General features: G+C 41.5%; 1 protein-coding gene across 1 annotated transcript; it reads right to left on the reverse strand.

Moving 5' to 3' along the window:
- Positions 1–4,203: 4,203 nt before the first annotated feature.
- On the reverse strand, positions 4,204–20,426 carry LOC116409488. Its single transcript, XM_031898140.1, has 12 exons — positions 20,273–20,426; positions 18,561–18,618; positions 9,846–10,073; positions 9,246–9,280; positions 8,687–8,756; positions 8,137–8,176; positions 7,267–7,351; positions 6,595–6,651; positions 6,387–6,446; positions 5,274–5,347; positions 4,842–5,001; positions 4,204–4,379 (listed from the first exon to the last, which is right to left on the reverse strand). The coding sequence occupies exons 3-12, from the start codon at positions 9,874–9,876 to the stop codon at positions 4,320–4,322; spliced, it is 672 nt and encodes a 223-aa protein (XP_031754000.1). The 5' UTR covers positions 9,877–10,073; positions 18,561–18,618; positions 20,273–20,426; the 3' UTR covers positions 4,204–4,319.
- Positions 20,427–20,663: the final 237 nt, after the last annotated feature.

The following is a 20,663-nucleotide window of genomic DNA, read 5'->3' on the forward strand; positions in this document are numbered from 1 at the left end:
AAAATAGAATGTAATATCATAAAATATCATTAATAACTGATATGTTGCCCTAAAAAATGGAAGACTTCCTGAAATGTATTGACATTATGGTGCTTGAAAATGCCCCATGCTGCCCCATTGCTGTCATTGAAAATAACATTATGTCCCTCCTTTTTGATTTTCACATAATTCCCCCTTAAAATGCCTTTGTGCAAGTGATTTGCTTGCCATTGGGGAATGTACTATAAACTTTGATGACTAGGGGGCACATTTACTAATCCACGAATCTGAATCCGAATGGGAAAAATTCGGATTGGAAACGAACATTTTGCGACTTTTTTGTATTTTTTTATATTTTTTCTTCGCCATTAAGACTTTTTCGTAGCCGTTACGACTTGCACGAATTGTCGCGACTTTTTCGTAGCCGTTACGATTTGCTCGTATATTGTCGTGACTTTTTCGTATTGAGCGCTCGTAAACAGCGATCAAACCTTTCAGACTTTGCATGATTTTGGAAGCCTCCCATAGGGCTCAATGGCACTCTGCAGCTCCAACCTGGCCCAAGGAAAGTCTCCCATAGGACTCAATGGCACCCTGCAGCTCCAACCTGGCCCAAGGAAAGTCTCCCATAGGACTCAATGTCACTCTGCAGCTCCAACCTGGCCCAAGGAAAGTCACCCATAGGATTCAATGGCACTCTGCAGCTCCAACCCGGCCCAAGGAAAGTCTCCCATAGGACTCAATGGCACTCTGCAGCTCCAACCCGGCCCAAGGAAAGTCTCCCATAGGACTCAATGGCACTCTGCAGCTCCAACCCGGCCCAAGGAAAGTCACGATACTGAAGCTTGAATGAATCCCAAACTTTCATACTCAGCGCGACGGTTACGAAAAAGTCATAACGGCTACGAAAAAGTCGCGTCAATTTATGAAAAAATCGGAAAATACCGATCATTACAAAAAAAACGCATTTGGACGCTTTTCGGACGTTCGTGGATTAGTAAATGTGCCCCTAGATCTGCACTTTTATTTGGGATCATGTAACTAGCTCTGTTTTTTGTAGCTGGCATTGTTTTCTAAAATCTCCATTAAGAAAACATGGAATTTTCCTAAGCTGCATGGAGATAGCTTTTACTGCTAATGCTCCCATTAAGTGCACAAGCATTTGCTTTCTCATCCAGAACTGGTAAACATAATGGAAGAAAAGATGGTACCACCAAGTGCACTGAATTACATTTACTGATTTAGTACAGATGCTTTATGCTCCAGATTCACCCAAATTAATTTAATTTACAGCATGATCCATGTTATTTTATAAAAAAAAACAAAGTTTTATGGTTACATGCACAATGGTATATTAGTGTTAAACAAGCGCTACGGTCAACTTAAACTCACTGACTCCAAAAACTGCCATATAACATATTAAATGATTTATTTGTGAAATGCTGTTGAGTGAAAAAATACAATGAGCCCCAAGAAATAGGGGAAAAAAGGAAATCCTTTTATAGTTTATTCATCCTGATCCTCTTGAATAACTTAACGAGTATACCATGGAGATTCTAGCTCTGAATAGGGGCAGTGTGAGCATTACAGGCTCTTCCAGTGGGGCATTCCATCAGTTATTTGTGAGGCATTATATAGACAAGCTGTAGCTCGGGGAGGGAAAGTACAGTGATAGCTAGAGACTTTTTATGCATTGGACTTAAAATACACACTTTTTTAATTTACATCTGAATGAGTCTAATTCATAAACCTACAAGAAATTGATGCTCATTTTTCACATTCTGCAGCCCACAAATAATAATTCACAATGTAATGTATGTACTTGTATATTAAATTAAGAAAGAAAAAGCTTAAAGTGCAGGGCAGGATGCAAACATGCAGAACCATGTCAGTTTTCACCCCTTTTTATGCCTTTTGCACCCTGTCTTACACTTTGTAACTTACCCCGTTTCTACTAGATGAGCAAATTCTAATATGGCTTCCATAATAGCATGTGAGGCCTCTGCCTCCAAAAGATAACAAGACATACAATTAGCTAGGGCAGTGCTGTCCAACTGGCGGCCCGCGACCCCCCTCTGTGTGGCCCCCACCTGTCTGGCTGCTTTGATGGCTTACTCTTAAGTGTAAGCTTTAAATGGTATCAGTACTGTGATTAACTGCCCCCCCCCCCCCCCCCCGCATGGTTCACACCTCAGATTCAGGCTGTAATCCCTCTGTATTGTTTAAATATGCAATCCCCTGTGTTGTTTACACCTTTTAATCTCTGCATTGTTCAACCCCTGCAGTGTTCACACCAGGCCTGGATTTGTGGAGAGGCCACAAAGGGCCGGGCCTAGGGCGGCAGAAGTTTAGGGGCGGCATGCCGCCCCGCCGCAACAGGTTTTTTTAAATTTGGCTCCCATACAGAGCGGTCGGGACCTCTCGCGGGGGGGGGGGGGGGGCGGGGGGCGTCCTTCGGGGCGCCCAGAAGTGAAATCCGGCCCTGGCTACAGTTGTACTAAACTGAAGGCCCAACAGACTGGCCAACGCTGCCACAATCTTCAACTTGTCCTACATTCTATCCACAATCTTCCTATTTGTGGTGCTATTGAGTGGTCCTACTAAATAGAGGGTTTAGGGCAGTGTGCATTATTTCTACCACATTAACCACAGCTCTGACCAGACCTCTCTAACTATCAGTATATGACGGAGGGTGACAGAAGCTATTTTAAGGTTTGCAAGCAATTCCATTGTGTGTAATGGGTTTATAAATGAATGTCCAAATTGCACTCAACCAATCAGGCATCTTGCACAGGGAGATGCAGTTCTGTCACATTCTGTTGGCATATGGCATCATTCAAAAATGAATTCGGCATAGGCCTTCCCCTGTAGCAAACACATACATACACTAAAAGGTATAGTATCAGTGGGCTGCTGAGAAGTGCCCTTAGAGATGCAGTTGCATTGTGACCTATTAAGTAATGCAATATTGTAGTTGCTTCCAATCTTTAGAGTTCCGTATCAGTGGTGTAAATATAGAGGAAACGGACCCTGCAGTCACAGATGGCACAGGGGGGCCTGGACCAGGGGTCTGCTTCTTTTATAGCTTCTATCTTTGCTGAAGTCATGCCTGCCTGCTGCTTAATATTTGCAGAGGGCACGCATAACTTCAGCACGCACATAGGAGGGGGCAGTAACTGGGTATCTGTATTCTCGATACGCCGCTGCGTTTGGCTCACTGTATCTTTCACCCCCCTACAGCAGAACCCCCTCCATTATATATTAATCCATCCACTTCTTCAACTTAACCTCTTAATCAGCACCACCACCCTGTTTTACCCCCACATGCCCTGAACTTGCCCATTTGAGCAGCTCCCAGCGGTATTCATTTCCCTGTCACACCATTGGTCAGGCACCTTTAGCAGAATGAGGCACAGAAGCCCCCTTCCCGTCTTTTACATTAGGAATTCAAGAAAAATGCAGAGACATGTTTATGGGAAAACCTGTTGATGATCACAGGGTTTATTCCAATTCATAGCCAATTAGGTTTGGGCATTCCTAACAGCTAATGATTCAGAGGAAGGCAAAAAACCCTCATCTGAGGGTAAAAAATTCCTTCCTGACTCCTAGAAACGGCAATCAGTTTTACACCCTGAATCATGGCTTCATACCTTCTATTACACATATATTCACACCCCTACAAATGTGCCCCCACACCCCCCCTCCGCCCATTGACCCCTTTACACACTCAACCCCAATCTGCTAACCTCGCTCTACTCAGACACAGTCATCTACCCCTCTACATGCATCCACTAACCCCTCTACACACAACTCCACCTGTCCCTCTACAAAAACATCCCCACCTGCTCCTCTACACACCCACCTTACCACCCCTCTACACATGAACCCATCCACCCACCCCTCTACAAACACACCTATCCACCCACATCTCTACACACGCATCCACCTACCCCTCAACATACACACTTCCCTATCCACCCCTCTATACATGCACACACACATGCTCCCACCTTCTCTGCACGTGCATGCATAGGATGATCCAGAGGAAGGCATAAACCTTGCACTGACCTGAAAGTAAAAATTCCTTCCTGACTCCTAGAAACGGCAGTCGGTTTTACACCCTGGATCATGGCTGTATAAGTTATATATCACCCCCTAACACACACTCCCTCTACATACCCCCCAGCCCTCTTCACATGCACCCCCCCACCCACTCCTCCTCACACGCATCCACCCACCTCCTTATACTCACACCCACTCACCCCTTAACAAGCACAGCCACCCTTCTAAACACACAGCCAACCACCCACCCCTATAAACACATACTTACCCCAACTATACTATGGAGCAGGGGGAGGTTGGTGACAGCATCCCCCCCTGAAAAGACTTCTAGTGGCACGCTGAAAAAAAAAAGAAAGAAAATGTTGAAATATGAATAAATTACAGCGATAATTTTTTTTTCATCATATAAATCTTAGTCTGGCCCTACAGGATATCAGCTCTCTGGAATTTTACCATTGGGAAAACCCTTTTCCAAAGGTGGATATCTGAGCCAGAGCTACAGCTGCCCTATGAGGGTTATCATACCTCCCCCTTATTGGCCTACTAGAGAATTCCTGGTTATACTAGATAACCTAAGGGTAGCCATACAATGGCCTATCAGGTATGCTCTCTGACTGATCAGCCCACAGGCTGAAGGGGCAGAGAGTTTACTAGGGGCCATACTAGCTATAGCTGCCATTCTGTTGTTCTAAGCGTTTGGCAGACAGCCTAAATGACTGGAACGGCAGGTAAACAGAGCTGCACTGACTGACATGGCATCTGCAAATTAACAATAGATTGTAAGTAAATAAATATATTACCCAAATTCTCTGGAACTGCCTTTTGAGGGCTTTCCTGACCCTTCTTCTAAGGGTCAGGCGTTCTCCCTCTGCAGCAGGAGTCTCCTCCACTGCTTCCTCCTCTGCACCCCGTGTCTCCTGTGCACTCTCCTCTGCTGTTCTGATCTCCTGTGTGCTGGTTCTAAAGTGAAAAAATAAAACATGAGTCAGTACTGTCATCTGTTTTCAAAGTTTTAAGACTGCAGTTATGATCACTAGAGGAATAATATACCCTGATAGGGGGGATTTTGGTATATTGTATGAATGCATCAGACTAAACTGATAAACACATATTTTAGCAGGGAATGTAATGTTGATGTTAAGATGCTGTTATTTCTCTTGCTCCATCTCTTCTATATATTGCTCTTATGTGTCAGTAACTGTAATGGAAAGTTTAATATGTAAAATACATACCCAGGAAGTCGCTGCAACTCCTCTTCTTTCTCTGTAATCCTGCGCATTAATTCTTCCAGCTTGGATCTTACTGCCTGCGAGCACAGGGAACAGAACAAAGGGGAAAGAAAAAAGATAGTTATGATGATACCTGTATAGATGGTGCCAATAGTTGTGGAATAGTTGCAATGAGGTTGTGGAATAACCTGCCGACTGATTTTGTGATAGTAGATTCTACTAATAGTGGAATAACCTGCCGACTGATTTTGTGATAGTAGATTCTACTAATACCTGTAAGAGTGTTGACATGCATCATATCCAAAGCTACAGTGATCTTAGAATATACAGTTAATATCGGTATGTGTGTCTGTGTGTGTATATGTATATATATATATACACACATTTCTTTTGAGAAAGGCTGTGGATGCAGCCGAAACTTTAGATGTTGATTTGAATAAACACCTCTACATTTTCTATAAGACCTGTGAGTGCGGACTCTCTCTACAGCTACTATATATATATATATATATATACTTGTTTTATGTAATAGTACAGCACCCAGCAATAGAAAAAAAAACGTGGTGCACGTCCCCAACAGGTTCTGATGTCCTTGCATACAAAATAAGTTCAAGAATAGACAGCACACACTTTAATATACTTTTTGCGCTTTAAAGTGTGTGCTGTCCATTCTTGAACTTATTATATATATATATATATATATATACACACACACATATGCACTTGGTGTCATTTGGAGGGGTAGACTATTGTCATTTTCATATCATATTAACTATGTAACTATGCTTTGTATTAGAGAAAGTAGTACTTGCGCATAATATCTCTATAATCTATGCCAAATGTCCGTCCATAGACCTAATACCGTAATATTTAATTCAGCACCTTATGATCAGTGTATTATTAAGTCAGATAAATAGAGAATATTAAAGGTGCATGTGGTATTGCAAGTAGCCCTGAGCATCAGTCTGCCTTTTGTCATGCCAGGGAAAATACCCAGTAGGCAACATGCCCAGCAGCACCTCCTGTGCAAGTGTCCTCTTTGGAATCAGCTGATTAAAGCACATTTGGCAATAAATCTACAACAAAGCACAAGGGACAGTGATCCAGGGAACTTACTGTATGAAGAATTACCAGTGCCTCATACTGGCTGCGCATTTTTTGTCCTTCTTGTGTCGTCTGTGGGAGAAGATGCTCAATGTTAAGCACTGCTTTGTACCAATGTCACTATTGTGCCCATGTGGCACCATACAGTGAATAATAATGTTCCTGATTATAATAGAGACACACAGTGAATAAAAACCTTAATAATAATAATGACACTTACTGGTGATGCAAGAGGGCATGCAATAAAGTACATCCCCTCGAGTACTTCCAGTTTCCTCTGTAACATAAAAGAGAGTAGCAGTGTGAGAAAGGAATCTATGGGTCAGTGCTATTACTCTTATAATCAGTCCTATAAACCCAGAGTAAGTTCTTTAAGAGCCAAATAGTTTTTATGCCTCTTCATTATAACTGTGACTCCCTGACTGACTCCTGCTCATTTACAATGAAAGCGCAGCAGCAATATCATCTCAGCGGCGGAAATACGAGGCAGCGCCGCTGTGCAATTACCATCCTATCACTACAGCTCACCTCATTATTCCAAATGTACTTAAGACACAGGGATTGTACCATTTCCAGTTACCTCTGTAGTTGCGTGGGCTTTATGTTTAAAAGGGACTTTGGGAAGAGTGACTGCCTCACATATTAGCTTTATGCACACTCTGTGGCTCTGCCCCACTATCATTTAAACTGGATAAAGGGAATAGTTAACTAGCAACAGGTTTAGTTGGATTTAGTGCAGCTCTGGATCTGCTCATCCAATGTTATTGCCTGAGCCTTGTGTCATTTCATAATATGGAGTAAAGATCCAGACATAAATTGTACTGGGCCAAGAGCTGACAATGGAATTTCATTTATTCCTTATTTATCTAAACATTTGTTTTGGATTTCTTACCAGATTATTAAGCATAACTAAATAATTGGGGATGTTCTCCTCATCTGCGTTGATCTCGATGGTGTAAAAAATCAGAAAATCTTTCCTGAAAAAGAGTTCCCACCGAGCATTAATAAAAGGTTATACATACTATTGCATTGTATTTCTATTGTAGATGCACTTATTCATTATAGCAGATACAGTTTGAAGCCAAATACAGAAAGTCCCATAATGCATTGCAGTGAGTGGATGCCTGGGTGCTGCTTGCTCTATATAATCAGATTTGAATGAAAAACAGTGAAAATAGAAAGCCACTTAAATAAGAATATTTTTCCAAGAATAACACTTTTAGAAATAGCCAATGAAGGAGAATTCATATAAAATGAAGTAATTAGCTTATATTAAACAGTTATAAATAGGACCCTTGAGTGGCGCCATTGCACAAAGTCCATCCAGTGAAACAAAAGAGGGCTAATTTACCATGTATGGGGCAAGGAGATTTGCTCCTGTGTTTTGCACAAGGCTCTGCTTCTCTGAATGTGATGCTGACTGCATTTGGCAGCCCTGCATTCAGAGAAGATAGGGGGTTGGGGGTATGTGACTGTCCCCTGGAACCCCCCAGCTTGCACTTCATTCATATACACAAGATACAGAGTGCATGGGCCACAAGATGCAGGAGAGTCATTTACTCACTATTTAATACCCCTTGTTCTGAATCCTACACCATATGCTGTATCTGGCACAAGGCACAGAGCACGGCCTGCGCAGATCAGTCGCTTAGTGCATGGGCCCTAAGGGGTGTGAATTTTCACCCTTATTGCTCTTGCACTTTCCCCAGGGGCAATAGTAAACAATTCCCAACATATAATAAGATCATTTATGTTTACTTACAGGTCTTCGATCTTCCCAAAAAAATATCTACAGTGATGTTCTGCAGGGAAAAATACATTTCCATTAAACACTGAGCTGAAAGAGGGAAAGGAATTCAACAACAGTAGACTAACGCTACAGCCTTTGCCAATTTCAGACGCCATGTTTGCACTTTTGTGCTAGTGTTATGTTCTGTAGAGTACTTCCCATTTAATGGGGTTGTACTGGAGCTTATGGAAGATAAAAAGTCTTGAACACTGCATGGCATGGCTGCTTTAGCTCCTTATCACCCCTCCCTACCCATTAACCCTGATTCCCCCCACTCGCTTCACTGTGGCAGGAGGGATGGGTGATCAAGGGTGAGGGGTACTGCTCCCAGGTATCACTTTTACTGATTCAGGCTAAGCACATGGGCAGTCAGGTACCAGGAAAGTGGCTTGGGTGAATCAAGGTGCAACAAGATAAAAGTGCTGAATTTAAATGGGGATACTGGGGGTTACACTTTCTATTGTCATTGAAAGGCTTTAAAGCAGAACAACTTAAGGAACTGGTGATTAATATAAGATTTTACCATGAAAAGAAATCATGGCCTCAAAATTGGTGTTTTCAGGCCTGAATGTGTCCAGGGCGAGGAACAGCTCCTGTAAGTTAGAGAAAAGAGCATTAGGGACACAACTGTAAATTCATCAATATACTAAGGAGAAAAGGGTTGGGGGTTTCTATGGCACATAATGGCAGGAATAAGGGATATGGCACAGGTGGAACTCTACCTACTGTATTGCTCATGCGCAAGCTCAAGCCGGAAAACACAGTAGGATGTGAGTGTGGCGCTCTGTTAGTTTTTTCCCTGGGCTGGTGCATTATCTCTCTGAAAAGGAGCACTGGCCCAGGGTTAAAAAGCTGTTTGATTCACTGAAGGGGTCTAAAATATTGCCCCACCCCCACCCCAGGAAATTAGCCTTTCCAATAACTGCACAGATTCAAATAGTATGGCAGCTCCCACCTTTATTTGTAAAAGCAAAACACTGAGAGAGACAGGATGCTGTGCAGACAGAGAGCTACTTAAGAAGAGGTTGTAGTTTCTATTGAAGTTGTAGGAAAGGGAATTACAGAAGAAACAGAAGCATTACCTGCAGCCCTGGCTTGCTCCTGATACTCTCGCAACCTAAAAGCAGACACAAGAGACACATGGGAATTATTTGAGGAAAAGCAATAGGAAAAGATTCAAGACATGAAAGGGCTTATAGTCAAGTATTTCCTAATCTACTGTATATTGTCCCGTTTGTATGAAACACTGTTCTACCTAATGATAAATGGCCAATATAACGCTGCTGATAGTGATGGATTTGCTTCTAATGAAGACAAGATATGGTATATGTATGGGGTTTATATGCACAAAGCCCTGTGGGGCTTTATTAGGGCCAGGCTGGGGCAAACCCTTTGGCACAGTATCTCTGCTCTATGCGGGGATAATAAGAACTACATTTTGAACCTTTTTAAATACAGACTAAAAATATAAATAAGCTATTAAGGGACTGATTACCTTACAAACCTTGTGTGGATGTGGTTACATAATGAGGCATAACTGGGGTAGAGACAGGGGCATTTTTGACCCCAAGCCGCCCACCCCCCCAAGAGACCTAACAAACTGAACCCCCCTCCCTTGTGTATTATGGGCAGATTTGCTGTAAAATATTTCATGAATATATCTGTTGGATTTGCAAGATTACCTCTCAAAAGATGTTGTCCAGTTGCCATCATGATGGTTTGAGGAGAGGGGCCGGCACAAGGCCGGGGAACCCTAAGGGGTCTCTCTCTGTAGTCTGTGGCTATCCCCACTAGCTCCGATAAGAATAGAATATATCAAACCAGGGAGATGCCAGAAAAATCAAAATATCGCTGTAATCGCACTGAATCGCACTGAATCGCAAATGAACGCTAGAAGGCACAATAGCAATCTGTATAAAGAAGGGAATAAAAAAGAAAAGTCAGCTTTAGGGATAATAAAGTTAAAGTTATACCTACATACATAATGCATTTAGCAATATTTCCTATACAGGGGATTATTTCTATTATTTATAACATATGTGTATAAATTAAATATACAGAATACATGCAAATGAAAACTGATAATCAATACAAGAGGTAAAGAGGGCCCTTTCCAAAATACTTAGGACCTAAACTTAGAAGGCGTATAAGAAACAAGGTGTGAGAGTAAGGGAGAGATTTGCCTATTTTACCCTTAAGGGCTCTGGCACACGGGGAGATTAGTCGCCCGCAACAAATCTCCCTGTTCGCGGGCGACTAATCTCCTGGAATTGCCATCCCACCAGCGAAAATGTAAGTCGCCGGTGGGATGGCACACGCTGCGCAGGCGATTTCGGCAAATCACCGAAGTTGATGAGCTTTACCCTACCAGCTGCACGTAGAACTATGAAAGCACAAATCTGATTGGTGCCAAGGATTACTGCCCAGGTGCAGATTTGCCCAGTATTGATAAAAAAATTTTGTCTATGTAAAGTTGGGAGGAACATGGGTCAAAAAAATTTCTTTACAGTAATTATGCTTCATTGTTATTTATATATGACAATAAACTTGAAACTTGAAACTTAAAAGCCCCCACCAATCTGTAATAGGAAAAAGTTAAATTCAGTTAAAGGTTAAGGTTGGCACATGAGAGCAGGGCAGATACCCGGGGGCCGAGGGGCAAAACTCTAAGGAGCCTGTCAGTACTGGGAATAAAAATTACATTTTTTGTATTGCCTGCATGTCTTATATTTTTATGGGTGTCCTTAGAAAAAAAAAAATATTGTATATTTGCTGGCTGCCCTTCATAACTGCCAAATCATTAAGATTAATGGCATCTCAAATTTTCCAAATTCACAAAATTGAAAGAAGCTAAATCTTCTAGTCTGGGGGGTGTTACCCAACTATTTTCCATTTTTGTTTCCCTAAAATAAGGGTTATTTGGCAAAAAATCTCTCACAATGGCAACCAACAGACTGAACCAACTGTCACATTCCTGGGTGCTCATCACATGACAGGTACTGTACCATGTTATGAGTAAGGTTTATATGGCATTATACGTATGGGGACATGTATGTATGGGGGCAGGTCTTTAATTCAGTTATAAGTTAAGGTTGGTACATGAGAGTAGGGTATATACCTGGGCAGAGGGGCAAAACTCTAAGGATCCTGTCATAACAGGGAACAAAAATTACATTATTTTGTATGGCCCCCAAATGTTATAATTGTATGTGGGTTCCAGTGAAAGAAAGCGCATAGTTGCTGGCATCCCTGCATAACTGCCAAATGCTGCGTCTGTGTCTCCCAACCAGCACTAAGATTAATGGCATCTCTAAAGCCTCTTTTAGGGGAAAATTCTCCAGATTCACTAAAATCAGTGAGAGGAGCAACATCCACTAGTTTGGGGGGTGTCACACAACTATTTTATTTACCTAAAATAAGGGTTATTTAGCAAAAAATCTCTCCAGAGGGAATGTACACTTACCTCTCACCACAATGCCAACCAACGGACTAAACCAACTGTCACATTCCTAGGGTCAAGTCTCCTCTCATATTATGACATGTGACATTGTTAAAGGGGAAGTGTACCCCGTTTATGAGTAAGGTTTATATGGCAGTTATTTGCCCTTAGATGTGCAGTACATACATAGCTTATTATGTACCCAGAGCATTGCTTTGTATGTGTGGCCAATTGAGTCAGTGCAGTTACTGTGCTGCCATATCTGTTACAAAGATTCATTCATTTGTTCGTTCATACATAAGCAATGGTTGCAATCACTGCTGCTGTTAAGTCTGTGAAACCAGGGGCCCTAAGCTTATAGGGTGTCCCTTCCTTAGACTGAGTAGTGGGTAGGGATGGGGGTTACACGCAGCCTCAACAATAGGAATGGCTTTGACCTTAGTATGGGAAATGGTATATACAAGATATGTATGGGACAGGTTTCTTCTAGTCAGGGGGCAGATCAGCAGCACAAATCATTCATTACTCTGGCAGTGACCAGGCTGCTTGACTGTTGGGCCTTCAGGTATTCTGTAAGCAGAAACTATTGCATCTTGGGTAACAGAAAGTGACCTGCATTTAGACAGGTGCCAGTAACACAATATGCCATACATGTTACACAAACCCCCATTACACAGGGAACCCTTAATTGGTTACTCCCCCCTACCCCAATAAATATGTCCTTTCTGCCCTAAACCTTTACCCCTGGAGCTCTCACTCTCTCTTTTTCTCTGTCTATATCATGTCACTTTGTTGGTTTCTCAGCTTCTTTACTTCCTTTCTACTCAGGCAGTATGAGGAAGCTGAGAATGTGTATCAGGCTCAAATCTAAAGCTGCCCTGAGAACTGTGACTTGAACAACATGGGGTGTTCTGCTATATAGAGAAATACTATAAAACTTTCCCAGCATAGGTATCCCCCTGTACTAAGCACAAGTTAACAGGAACAGCCCCTTGCATTTCTTCATAGCCAGTACATGGAGATACCTCAAATCTATACCAGAAAAAACTTTTCCAGTGTATGTATTCAGCAGGGACATCTCTAAATCATCTTAGATAATCCACTGTACTAAGTACAATTCAGCAGGGACAGCCCTCTACTAAGAGAGAGATACCATAAAAGCATATTTTTTATGATGGCAGTTGTAGTCTGACCATAAGCAACGTCTTAGGCCTCACTCCAAGCTTGAAAAAAAGGGCAAGTGAGGCCTGAAACGTCGCTTTATCTGAGACCGAGCCATATGTATCCAATAAAGGCATTTTATGACATTAAGGTGCTGTATGCTGTTCTTCTTCAGTCTTAGGACCAGTCAGGCTTCTGCTTTTCCCATCTTCTGAACAGTCAGTTCCAATGAACAGATCAATGGAAATGAGGCCCTCGTGCGGTATGCGCTCGTGTATGGTCAAGTTGTTGGATAATGTGGGTTTCGGCCAGGGGTGCTTTTACCATGAGCTGCTGCTCGTAACTGTAAGAGCCGGATTTCCGGTTTTTACAATGGAAATTCGGTTCTGCTAGTGCATCTTTACTGGCGATGCAGCCCTCTCTGGTGCTGTACCCAGGTAAGTGTAGGGGGCTGTGGTGGGGCGGCATTGCAGGAGCCATCTCAGGAGGAGGCTCAGGTGCTAGAAACGCCCCTGGTTTCAGCCACTGCTAGCCTAGTGCCACACGGAGTGCGTTTATCTGCAGGCAGAGAACCTGCCCATATGCTTAAAAAAATGAGCCAGTCTGTGTGCAGTTTCACACCAAATTCCACTTAGTGAGGCTGCACCCAGGGCATCGCCACAACGATCAGATTTTTCAAGCATATTGGCAGCTTCTCGGCCTGTGTTTATCCACAGGCAGATAGTCCACCCAGTGTGGAACTAGCATTAACCTGTGCTTTTCTCTGGTGTTTCCTACCGTATCCCAGTTTAAGAACACATTTGGTTACCTTTAACGGTGGAGCGGCCCTTGAAATGAACTTTTTGCTGTGTTGGAGATGCCATTCATTCTCCTTGTGTATTTTTTTATGTTTGTTTTTCCTAATTATTAGGTTTTTGTTCAGTTCGGTATTGAAACTGCTGTCTGCTAGCTAGGCTTATTAACCCTAGCAACCATAAATATTTTGATTGGTAATACATTATTTACATTGTTTTTTCTTTTAGTTTTCATGGTATTAGCAGTTTTTCATTGCTAATATTATACATTTTTTATCAAAAGCACCCGCTGCTGTTCTGTCCGGTTGGCTAGAGAGAACACCAGAATTTTACTTAATTGATGTAGGAGTCTAATGACTTTTCTCTGTTCATGTTTATCACTTAAAGGAGCTACAGAACTGAGCAGAGAACTGCCAGGAGATGCTTACTCCATCTGTATATTAAGTTTTTGGCTGGACAACACGCATGGGCATCTAAATGGGCCACACAGGCATCTGAGAGTTAGTGATGCTTTCTGTAGCTGGGGACTAAGGGAATAATGTGGAAGGATTTTGGTTGTTTGATGGAATACTGGGAATTGTAGTTCAATGTAGTTCCAATGTAAGAGGAAGGAACTTTGGGGAGCTGATCAAGCCCGGATTTGTGGCGAGGCCACAAAGGCCCGGGCCTAGGGCGCCGCACAAAAATTCTGACATTTTGCTCCCATACAGAGCACTGGGGACTTCTCCCCAGTGCTCCGTATGGGAGTTTAAATGTCCGCGCATGCACGCTTGCGTCAGCGCGGCGCGGGGGGAGGTGGTTTGTTCACGCATGCGCAGGGGGGAATAGGGGGCGGCCTAGGGGCACCCGGATTTGAAATCCAGCGCTGGTTCACACCTCAGGCTCAGGCTGTAATCACCCACATTGTTCCCCTGTTCACACCTCAGACTGTAGGAGCAGTAGAAACCCACAAATAATCCCTGCACACTACAAAAAGAACATATACTGAGGTGGTACTGCAATTAAAAAGTTTTTTAATATATAGTTATTGTGCAGACTGTAGGAGCAGTGCCAGCATTGTGTCACTGTATGCTGCCTGTGTGTGCCATACACACAGGCAGCATAGGGCAAGCAGAATATGGCACACACAGGCAGGGTAGGGCAGGCAGAGTATGGCACACACAGGCAAGGTAGGGCAGGCAGAGTATGGCACACACAGGCAGCGTAGGGCAGGCAGGGTATGGCACACACAGGCAGCATAGAGCAGGCAGAGTATGGCACACACAAGCAGCATAGGGCAGGCAGAGTATGGCACACATAGGCAGGGTAGGGAAGGCAGAGTATGGCACACACAGGCAGGGTAGGGCAGGCAGAGTATGGCACACACAGGCAGGGTAGGGCAGGCAGAGTATGGTACACACAGGCAGGGTAGGGCAGGCAGAGTATGGCACACACAGGCCAAGTATGGCACAAACCAGCCAAGAATGGCACACACAGTCAAAGTATGGCACACGCAGGCAGGGTAGGGAAGGCAGAGTATGGCACACACAGGCAGGGTAGGGAAGGCAGAGTATGGGGATGGGTATGGTCATGTGATAACACGGGTGTGGTTTCAAGTGGGTGCGGTTTCAAAAAGGGGAGTGGTCAAAACTGGCTTCCATTATCAGCCCTCCACCACGTAGGTCGGAAAAATTACGGCCCTCGGTACCACAGAAGTTGGACAGCACTGAGCTAGGGTATTAGTACATGGGGAGATTTATTGCCCGCAGATAAATCACAGCTACTTTGGGCGACAAATCTACATAAAATGCTTTCCCGCTGGAAATAAAGTGAATCAATTGTAGGAAAACACATGCAGCGCTTATTACTTATTACTGCAGTTACTTATAAACACTTTCACACCAGTTTACAGTATATTCATTCAGTGTGTTTGCTATTAATTTATGCTGATCATTTTTCCATATGGCATATCCCTGAAACAACAGATATCCATCTTTCCACCGTTGTTGGATGCAGTATAGTGGTAACACTCTGATACCATTTCTCAGGACTTCCACAAGACTGCTTTAATGTTTCTTTGCCTTTGTCCACAAGATATTAATCAAGAATATTAAAAGAGTGATCTTGCAAGGGGTGTAAGATAACAAAATTCTGTAAATCCACCATCCCACCATTCTTATTGACTACAACAGGGAGCACCACAGGTAGAATAATGCCTAAAGGTAAGAGATGTAAGTAACAGCTTGGCAGGTACTGGGAATGACTAGTTTATGGCTGAAAACATTAAGAGCAGTAAGAGTTTTCCTGCAGCAAAAGATGGATTGTCATTAAGATTCATGTTTATTAGTTTAGAAGCCATTTTTCTTTTACCATATAAACCTTGTAGAATAAAATACACTTCCACGTGATTCCTTTTATCCTGTTTTCCATTTACAAAAGAAGGGTCTAGAGGCCTTGAATGCCATTTGGAAGATTTTTAATAACATAACAGTCTGGCAAAGCCACACTCATTCAGTGTAATATCACTTCTCAGACTTGCATTAACAAACTCTATCTCAGGCTTTGTCACTGAGGCCTTCAGCCTTTCGCAGCCATGTGCTAATTGAAGCACATCTTTATTGCTCTAATTAGCTTCTCGTTGAGTGCAATCCTGCATTGTTTCCCTTTACTAAAGAAGTGTAAGAGGCATTCTCTGCCTCACTCAGCTGAATAAACCATATTGTCCATGATTTATGATTAGAATTGCCACTGATGCTGGGAAATTTGCATCTTGTAAGCCCAGGCAGTCACTGACTAGCCATTAAATATAAAATAGAAAAGTACTAAAATGACGCAGGGACTGGTTGTATGAGATTTGTTCATAATCTATTTATTTCAACTGCAACCAAAAATGCTCTATAATAAAACAGAAACCTCAAATGAGCAAAATTTGTACTTCTTTTGTTTAACACAAATTGTTTAGCAAATTCCAGGGGGTCACCTTTATTAGGCATTTCAAAATTAAAATCCTCTCTCTGGGACCTAGTGCTTTCCAATGTACTGTACGTTTTCTGGCTATAAAATGGTTTTGCCCAAATAGTTGAATGTGCATCTCATTTCAGGTTCAAATCATGCATTTCTAACTTGTATGTCATAATTTGTTTAAATTTGTACTGAATTAAGTTTCTAGGGCTACATTCAATGCCAACTTAAGTCTGCTTCTCTCTCAGGTTCCAAGTTGCTCTGCTTTCCATGAGTTTTTTCTGCGGAGCTGCTAGTACTGAATTGTAATACATTTGCCTCCTTCCCTTCTAACTTATTTTTGCTGCCCTGAATCTTGCATGCTTCCGGTACCCCCACAAGACTCCTGTGAAGATTCCTGGCTTATTTTTCTACCTCTGCCTTGCTTGGCTTGTTGCTCCATACAGGACCTCTGCTCCTTATTCCCTCTGGAAGCACTAAACCTTGCTTCAGTTCAACTCAATGCAAATTTCACGTTTCATTTGAGACTTCATTTCAACGATGGGAATCTACACTGGCAGTTGTTTTTTTGTGAGTTGAAATAGCACAGTATTTTTATTCTTTATGTTGGAAACATACATTAATTTATCTAAATGCATCATGTTAACATTACATTATACCTTGACGTCTAGCGCTGTACAAAAGTTTTATAAAAAGACCTTATGAAAAGCTGTCTTTCTGCAATACCGTATACCATATTATGATACACCATGCATTATGTGTGCCCCACTCCCTATAGGAATGGCACACGTCATTCCAAACTATAAGCAAATCAGAATCATAGGTTTGCACTTTGGTCTACTGGTTACACCAAACAAACCATCAGTATTACAAAAAATAGATTCCATCAAGCAAAAATATAATCCATCATTTCACTGACTCTTGCACTGTGGTTGTCTTAGCATTCCAAACTCAAGAAAGTTATATTTGGAACACGCTGAATACATTAAAATTTTTATAGACGGAGATAAAGAGAGATGGTTTTCAATGTTAGTAACTTAATTCATGAACTCTTCTGCTTCTAGCCAAACACGTATGTGGACATTTAATAAAAGGTGCAAAGTTTGCCCAGACATAGTACCCATAACATTCAATCAGTTGCTGATTGATAGCTATGGTGTCTAATTTTATAGCTTTGCACATTTTATTGTATTACCTATTTTGTTATTGTGTCCTTGTGCCCGTGATTATCAGGTAAACAGCATTCTTCCTATAATATCTGTCATAAATGTGGTTTTCATTCTTTGGATGTTTAATGAATAGTCATTGTACGGTGTCATTTCAGTTATTTTTAAGTATAACCCATGAGCAGAATAAAGAAAACCACTATAAGAATAATTTTAGGGCAACCCAAAACCCATCTAAAAAAATTCATGGACAAGTAGTTAAGAGCACATTTAATCTCCAAGGAGTATTTTATAAGAGTTTATATATTATTTGAGTATAGCAGTTGGGGTATTCATGGAGCCAAGGTATCACCAAATACATTATTTTAGGGGTCTCAAGTTTTCATTGTTGCTCACCCAAGCTCAAACATCCCAGGAAAATGATATTATTAACATTATTATTATTAACATTTATTTATAAAGCGCCAACATATTCCGCAGCGCTGTACAATAAGTGGGTTTCATACACTGGACATACAGAGTAACATATAAAGCAATCAATAACCGATACAAGAGGTGAAGAGAGCCCTGCCCAAAAGAGCTTACAATCTACAAGGAGAAAGGGTTGAGACACAAGGTGTGGGAATGGGCATAACCAGAGTTGTTAGAGGTGGGGCACAGGGTATTGCTAAACTAGATTAGGGTAAGCTTCTCTAAATAAATGCGTTTTTAGAGATCTCTTGAAGGCAGAGAGATTGAGAGAAAGTCTGATAGTTTGTGGGAGCGAATTCCAGAGAAGGGGGGCAGCCCTTGCAAAGTCTTGAATGCGAGTGTGTGAGGAGGGAATGAGAGAGGAGTTGAGGAGCAGGTCAGTAGAGGAGCGTAACAAGCGGGTTGGATGGTACCTAGTGAACTTACCAGAACAAAATTACAAAGGTGATTTTCTGTCTAGATGTTCATCCATATTTGACTACCCCTTAAATATAGAAAAAAATAAAATTGGCATTAACTACATGAAGCAGCGTGTTTAACCTGGATATCAATTTGGTATGAAAATTTGTGCCAGAATTAGGCTTCCTTAGATTAACACAGGGTTTTATATGAAAAGTACACTATGGCACTGCATTATTCTTTGCATGAAATCTTTTGAAATTGAGTGGTAATGAGCCCAATTTGGTGTGAAAACACCACTTTTTTTGACACGTGACAAATTTTTTGGCAACAAATTTTCGCTGAAGTTTTGCCAATGGCGAAATGTAGAAATTCGCTGCCAATCCAGGCCTGCCGAAAAAATTTGCTCATCACTAAAATTGGGACAATAGGATTGCCTCAAATATTTATATTGTAAAGGATTAAATGGGTCCTTCTGGGGAAAAAGAAACATATGTAAATCTTTAGATTTGATCAAACCAACATAAAAACCAACATCATTTTGAAGTAAAGTTTAGATTTAGGGTGAATTTTTATATTTTGTGTTTCTTTATTTAAGAAGAATCTTGAACGGTTAACAGAGATTAAGTTAAATTACTAATGATGAGCGAATCTGTTCCATTTCGCTTCTGGAAATAGCACAAAATTCGTGAAAACCGGGTACCGTGTTCTTTTTGGCGCGACTGTGCCCTTTTTTGACATGACTGTGCCCATTTTTAATGCGACCATGCCTATTTTTGATGCGCCCACACATTTTTAGTGGAAAAATGTTAAAGTTTTGCAAAACAATTTGCAAAATGCGGAATTTCACTGCAAATCCATGCCTGGTGAAAAAAAATTCTCATCACTATAAATCACCTGAAAAATAGTTTTTAGCCCTTAGAAGGGCTAGGTTTGTGTTATCTGGGGCCGCAAAAGCCATCAGGTTTCCTATATGTTACACAATTTCTCTAGGCTCTCGGTGGCTATGCTAGGGTATTTTCATTTTTATTAAAGGGGACCTGTCACCCAGACATAAAAAGCTGTATAATAAAAGTCCTTTGCAAATTAAACATGAAACCCAAACTCTTTTTTTTTTAATTAAAAAATGTATACCTGTTATTAATGTATTTAAAATTCTGAGCTGTCAATCATATATTGCGTGCTCCGCCTCTATGCCTCAGGAATAGAAGTGGGACAGTCACCTTCCATGCTGCACTACCTAGATTTCACAGCACTCCTGACATTCCCACTCCCTCCTCACCATCTATAATTGTGTAGCCAGTGCATAGGTATTGGGTCCCCCATTTGGGCACATTTAATTACACAGATTTTGAGGAGATACAAAACTTGTCCTAACAAGTGTCTACAAAATGGCGTCTGCCTGCTTGCTGTAATTGTGGCTTCCAAGTCTAAAGAAAACGAGATTTAAATACTTCACATAGTGTAAGTAAAGTTTATTTTGCTCAACTAACATGATAGAAAAGGATTTAGTATTATTTTTTTAGCATGACAGGTCCCCTTTAATGCTTGGGATTCTCTTATTAATGAGGGCTTCAGCTGGGTTTTTTATTAGACAGCAGAGCAGCAAAAAAAGTTCAGATTGTAGGGCAAGTAAGTCTGGCATTCATTTCAGATTAGAACACAAGTACTATATAAATAAGAATATACATGCATGCATACACTAGAACACTGAGTTCACTTTTTTAGCTTAAGCTTACCTTTGCGGTCCAACATTTGATCAGCATTTATTTAACTGAAGCAAGCTTATGGATCCAAGAATATCAAATAATCAGTCTAAATCTCTCCTTACTTGACCTTCAGCTGGAGTATCTAGTTTGAAAACCACTGGATTAGAAATCAGGCCATTTCTTGAAGAGAAGGTGAGGAATACATTGTGTTAATCAAGGTAATGTAATTGTGTGGTTTAAGTTTTACTGTGGAATAGATAGATGAGAATGATTGACTATTGCTTGTCATATGCCAGCTCAGCATAAGTAACTTATAATAATAATAACTGGTGAATGCTAGAGGACCTGGGAGAGAGAGAGAGCGGGAAGAAAATGTGGGGAATGTAGTGAAGAGCATGTACCAGCTTTCCTAACAGATGGG

The sequence above is a fragment of the Xenopus tropicalis genome, chromosome 3, assembly GCF_000004195.4.
Source record: "Xenopus tropicalis strain Nigerian chromosome 3, UCB_Xtro_10.0, whole genome shotgun sequence".
Taxonomy (NCBI): domain Eukaryota; kingdom Metazoa; phylum Chordata; class Amphibia; order Anura; family Pipidae; genus Xenopus; species Xenopus tropicalis.

Coding starts and splice junctions, on each gene's coding strand:
- LOC116409488 (XM_031898140.1), bottom strand. CDS start 9,876: ATGATGGCAACTGGACAACATCTTTTGAGAG. Junction 9,281..9,845: donor TGGACAACATCTTTTGAGAG/GTAATCTTGCAA, acceptor GTCTGCTTTTAG/GTTGCGAGAGTATCAGGAGC. Junction 8,177..8,686: donor GGCCATGATTTCTTTTCATG/GTAAAATCTTAT, acceptor TTTTCCCTGCAG/AACATCACTGTAGATATTTT.